Raw genomic sequence first — 4,813 nt, 5'->3', positions numbered from 1 at the left:
CTTTTTGGAAATGCAAAGGGAAAATGTGAAAAGCGTTGTTGTACTTACAAGGGCTAATTCAGTTATTATAAAGGAAAATTTTCAAACTCAACATGTTTAATCTATGCAAAATGATTATTTCAAGCTGTCTTTAGATAAAATATGAATGTGTATGGGTTGTTAGTATGCATAAAAACAATTATCTCAGATGGTTCTCTGGCTTTGCACATGCAGAAAGTTCTGTGACTGAAGATCATGATGCTGATTCACATGGGACTCGTTCAAAGGAGCATCGGGGTTCAGATGTAAGATTATTCTCTCTTTCTCTGGGTTTTTGCTTTCATATTTCATGGCCGTATTCCTTTTGCTCTTTTAGGAGAAATATTTAGTTTGTCATGATGTTGTCCTAGTGCCTAGGATATTTTTTATGAAACTGACAGTGTATATTTGTTTTATGAAGGACATGAAGAATATTTTGAGTCATTATTGAATATGCCAATAATTGCTTTTGATAATCTCTGCAATAAATAATCAATACAATATTTTTCTGTCCAAAATAAGTGTTCCTACATTTTCACTGCTCAATATTATATCACTTCTTACTGTTGCTTTCATCAGTTTGCAATTCTTGTTCAATTAAAATTTAATATTTTGAAGTTTTGCTGCATGTCTCATTATGATATTTCAACTTTGAAGGTCCCTGCTTCACCTTCTGGATATGAAAGGGAGAATTATAGGAATGAGAGGAGGCATCACAGAGATGAGTCAAGAAGTGGTAGCAGAAGAGTGCAACATGTAGACAATTTTGAAAGTAAGGAGCCTTATTTTGAGAGGGATTCACGTAGTAGGTATGGCCATGAATACAACAGGAATAGGGAGCATTATTCTGAGAGGGATTCACGTAGTAGATATGACCATGAGCGCGGTAGAAGTAAGGAGCCTTATTCAGAAAGGGATTCCCGTAGTAGGTATGACCATGAATATGGTAGAAAGCGAAGCAGATATGAGGGTTCCAGGAGAACACCTGGTATGTTATTGCTATTATTCTGCTTCTTGTAATTTCCCGTATTAATCCAATTACTGGAGCCAGATATGCAGTAAATTAATCCAAATTTGAAATGCTAGAAAACTTTCTGCATTTTTAATTTTGTATCGTTATACCGAACAGAAATTTAAGAAAATATCATTTCCAGAGTATAATATGCAAGTAATCCCCAACACATTTGTAAAATCTGTGTCTTAGTATTATCATCATTATCATCATCATTATTACTTCTGAGTTACCAGTGTTTTATTTGCAGGCAGGTCTGACTGGGATGATGGGCAATGGGAATGGGAAGATACTCCTCGAAGGGACAGTGTCTCTAGTTCTAGACATCATCAACCTTCACCATCCCCTATGTTTCTTGGTGCCTCACCTGATACACGATTGGTTTCTCCATGGTCAGGAGGCAATACTCCTTATTCTTCTTCTCCATGGGACCATGTGTCTCCATCTCCTGTTCCAATACGTGCTTCTGGATCTTCAGTCAAATCTTCTACTTCTAGACATAGTGGAAGGTCCCATCAACTTACTTTTTCTTCGGGAGCTTCAAGTTCGTATGAGGTATATCTTGTGCTTAATAATATCTGTTTTGCCCTTGTTTAGTTGATAATTGATCTGAGATGCTTTAAATAGATGATTTTAAGCTGATCACTAACAAAATGTCTAGAAAGATTCCATGGTTTCATTATGGTCGTTTCTAATAATATGCATGTACATCTTGTCATGTGTCCAGGATGAAGTGACTGATAAGTCCGAGTTTGGCGAAGAACACAAGTATGAGATTACTGAAAGCATGCGCGCAGAGATGGAATATGATGCTGACCGGGCATGGTAATTATGCTAATTAAACTTCATTTTGAGAAGTATCCATTTTGATGATGTGTTAAATCCTTGTATTTGACATGTGTGGTGTTAAGTTCTTGGAAAATAATTTGGTTCCTTTTCTATGCTCATCTTCTATAATACGTGCTCGGTCAAATTTAGGTTAAAATTTTAGTTCTTTGAAGAGATCCAAAATTTGAGATTTTGACTCATCATACAAGTTTGACATGTGATAGGGTTGAAGTTATAGATGACCTTTTAAGCCGTAACATATATTGTGTAATTTTCAAACTTTCACTTTTTGATGTATAATACATCAATCTGATTAAGATTTATCTTTGTGTAGGTATGATAGAGAGGAAGGTAGCACAATGTTCGATGGAGGAGATAACTCATCACTTTTTCTTGGAGATGAGGCTACCTTTCAAAAAAAAGAGGCTGAGCTTGCCAAAAGACTGGTAAATAACTAAACATTAAGAATTCTAATTATATGTAAACTAATATTTGCTGCAAACTGTTATACATACAAAGCTTCTTGTTACTTGCAAATTTTTCTTGGATAAATTAAAGATAGTTCCTTGTCATAAGTAGAACTGATACATATTAAAACTGAAATGTCACATATGAAGATGTTCTATACACCGTGTTATATATCTTATATATGCAGCATGGATTGTGCATGGTTTTTAGCAACTTGCATTTAGTTATCTTGTTAAAGTAATCAGTTATTGTTAACAAATAACAGACTAGAAGAGATGGGACCAAGATGTCCCTTGCTCAGAGCAAGAAGTTGTCTCAGCTCACAGCTGATAATGCTCAATGGGAGGACAGACAACTGCTGAGATCAGGAGCCGTTAGAGGTACAGAGGTTCAGACTGAGTTTGATGATGAGGAAGAACGCAAAGTTATTCTTCTGGTGCATGGTAAATCTTCATCTGGCTAATTGATGTTTTATGCAGTTTGTATGGCATTCACCTCTTTAAACTGATTATTTTTTACCAACATTCGCAGATACAAAACCTCCATTCCTTGATGGCAGAGTTGTTTTTACTAAGCAGGCAGAGCCAATTATGCCAATAAAAGATCCAACATCTGACATGGCTATAATTTCTCGTAAAGGATCTACTCTGGTCAGAGAAATACGTGAGAAACAGAGTTCAAATAAGTCTCGCCAACGTTTTTGGGAGCTTGCAGGCTCAAAACTTGGCGATATCTTAGGTGTTGAAAAGACAGCAGAACAGGTATTCTTCTGGAACAGTTGTGATCTTTGCTTTCTCTTACTGGTGTATAAAGACTTATCCTTTTTAAAATCCTTTCAAATGCAGATTGATGCAGACACTGCTACAGTGGGTGAACAGGGTGAAATAGATTTTAAGGAAGAAGCTAAGTTTTCACAGCATTTGAAAAAGGAAGAGGCTGTGAGTGATTTTGCCAAGTCAAAGAGTATTGCAGAGCAAAGGCAATATCTGCCCATTTTTTCAGTGCGAGATGACCTATTACAGGTTGGTTTTTTCTTTATTGTATGTGTATCTCATAATCAGCTAAGAGAAAAAATGTTTTGCCCTCTCACTTGTGAAGAAAGTGAGAAGCAAATAGAGCCAGTGGTTCATATATGTTGCAATAATTTGTTGATATACACTTGTGTAGGTAATTCGAGAAAATCAGATCGTCGTAGTGGTTGGAGAAACTGGCTCAGGAAAGACAACCCAATTGACACAGGTGCATTGTCCTTTTTCTTTTCTTTTCAATTATTTACATGATCATGTTTGTCCAATCAAGACAGAAATTTGACATTTGAGTTTTTTGAACAGTATCTGCATGAGGATGGCTACACTATAAAAGGTATAGTAGGTTGCACCCAACCCAGGCGTGTGGCAGCTATGAGTGTGGCCAAGAGAGTCAGTGAGGAGATGGAGACAGAGCTGGGTGAGAAGGTTGGCTATGCTATACGGTTTGAGGATGTGACTGGGCCAAATACCATTATAAAGGTAAACACTTATTTTATAACACTGGAACTATTTTGCTATTGAGCGTGGTTTCTTTTCATTGTATTTATCCTTTGAGCATACACAAGTCTAACATATGCATTAGTTATGTGGACACATTATTAACTTTTGTTGCTATGTGCTCTAAACTTAAATGGTTGAATTTTTCAGTACATGACAGATGGGGTTCTTCTACGAGAAACACTCAAAGACTCTGATCTAGACAAGTATCGGTATGAAAATATTGAGAAAATTCACCCTCAACAATGACATTTATGATGTTTCTGCAAAAAAAAATAACGTTTGTATCTGAAACTATTGCAGGGTTATTGTCATGGATGAAGCCCATGAAAGATCATTAAACACGGATGTTCTTTTTGGAATATTGAAGAAAGTTGTAGCTCGACGTCGTGATTTTAAGTTGATTGTCACATCAGCAACTCTGAATGCACAGAAATTTTCACATTTCTTTGGAAGGTGAGTTTCAGCTCCTCAATCTTGTCGAATATCTCGTTTTCCACATTTTGGTTGGTTCACGATCTAATTAGGGCATTCTTGCAGTGTGCCAATTTATAATATTCCTGGGAGAACATTTCCTGTGACTACATTATGGAGTAAAACTCCAGTTGAAGATTATGTTGAAGGTGCAGTGAAGCAGGCCATGACGATTCACATTACTAGTCCTCCAGGTGACATTCTTATCTTCATGACTGGCCAAGATGAGATTGAGGCGGCTTGCTACGCCCTTGCAGAAAGAATGGAGCAGATGGTCTCTTCTTCAAAGAAAGCAGTCCCTAAACTCTTGATTCTACCCATATACTCTCAGCTCTAAAACTCCAGTTGTTGAAGGTGCAGTGAAGCAGGCCATGACGATTCACATTACTAGTCCTCCAGGTGACATTCTTATCTTCATGACTGGCCAAGATGAGATTGAGGCGGCTTGCTACGCCCTTGCAGAAAGAATGGAGCAGATGGAGCAGAT

General features: G+C 37.1%; 1 protein-coding gene across 1 annotated transcript in view; it reads left to right on the top strand.

The window, feature by feature from the left end:
* LOC107612824 (pre-mRNA-splicing factor ATP-dependent RNA helicase DEAH7) overlaps nt 1-4,813 on the top strand; it is a 10,688-nt gene that overhangs the window by 1,526 nt on the left and 4,349 nt on the right. The window contains exons 4-16 of the mRNA XM_016314575.2: nt 214-284; nt 676-1,006; nt 1,281-1,585; nt 1,758-1,855; nt 2,193-2,304; nt 2,592-2,769; nt 2,858-3,087; nt 3,172-3,348; nt 3,494-3,565; nt 3,658-3,834; nt 4,003-4,064; nt 4,156-4,308; nt 4,393-4,659. Coding sequence (XP_016170061.1) covers nt 214-284; nt 676-1,006; nt 1,281-1,585; nt 1,758-1,855; nt 2,193-2,304; nt 2,592-2,769; nt 2,858-3,087; nt 3,172-3,348; nt 3,494-3,565; nt 3,658-3,834; nt 4,003-4,064; nt 4,156-4,308; nt 4,393-4,659 — 2,233 coding nt within the window. The remainder of the gene's footprint in view (nt 1-213; nt 285-675; nt 1,007-1,280; nt 1,586-1,757; nt 1,856-2,192; nt 2,305-2,591; nt 2,770-2,857; nt 3,088-3,171; nt 3,349-3,493; nt 3,566-3,657; nt 3,835-4,002; nt 4,065-4,155; nt 4,309-4,392; nt 4,660-4,813) is intronic.

The sequence above is a fragment of the Arachis ipaensis genome, chromosome B08, assembly GCF_000816755.2.
Source record: "Arachis ipaensis cultivar K30076 chromosome B08, Araip1.1, whole genome shotgun sequence".
NCBI classification, from domain to species: Eukaryota; Viridiplantae; Streptophyta; class Magnoliopsida; order Fabales; family Fabaceae; genus Arachis; species Arachis ipaensis.
This window is presented reverse-complemented; position numbering and strand designations above follow the sequence as displayed.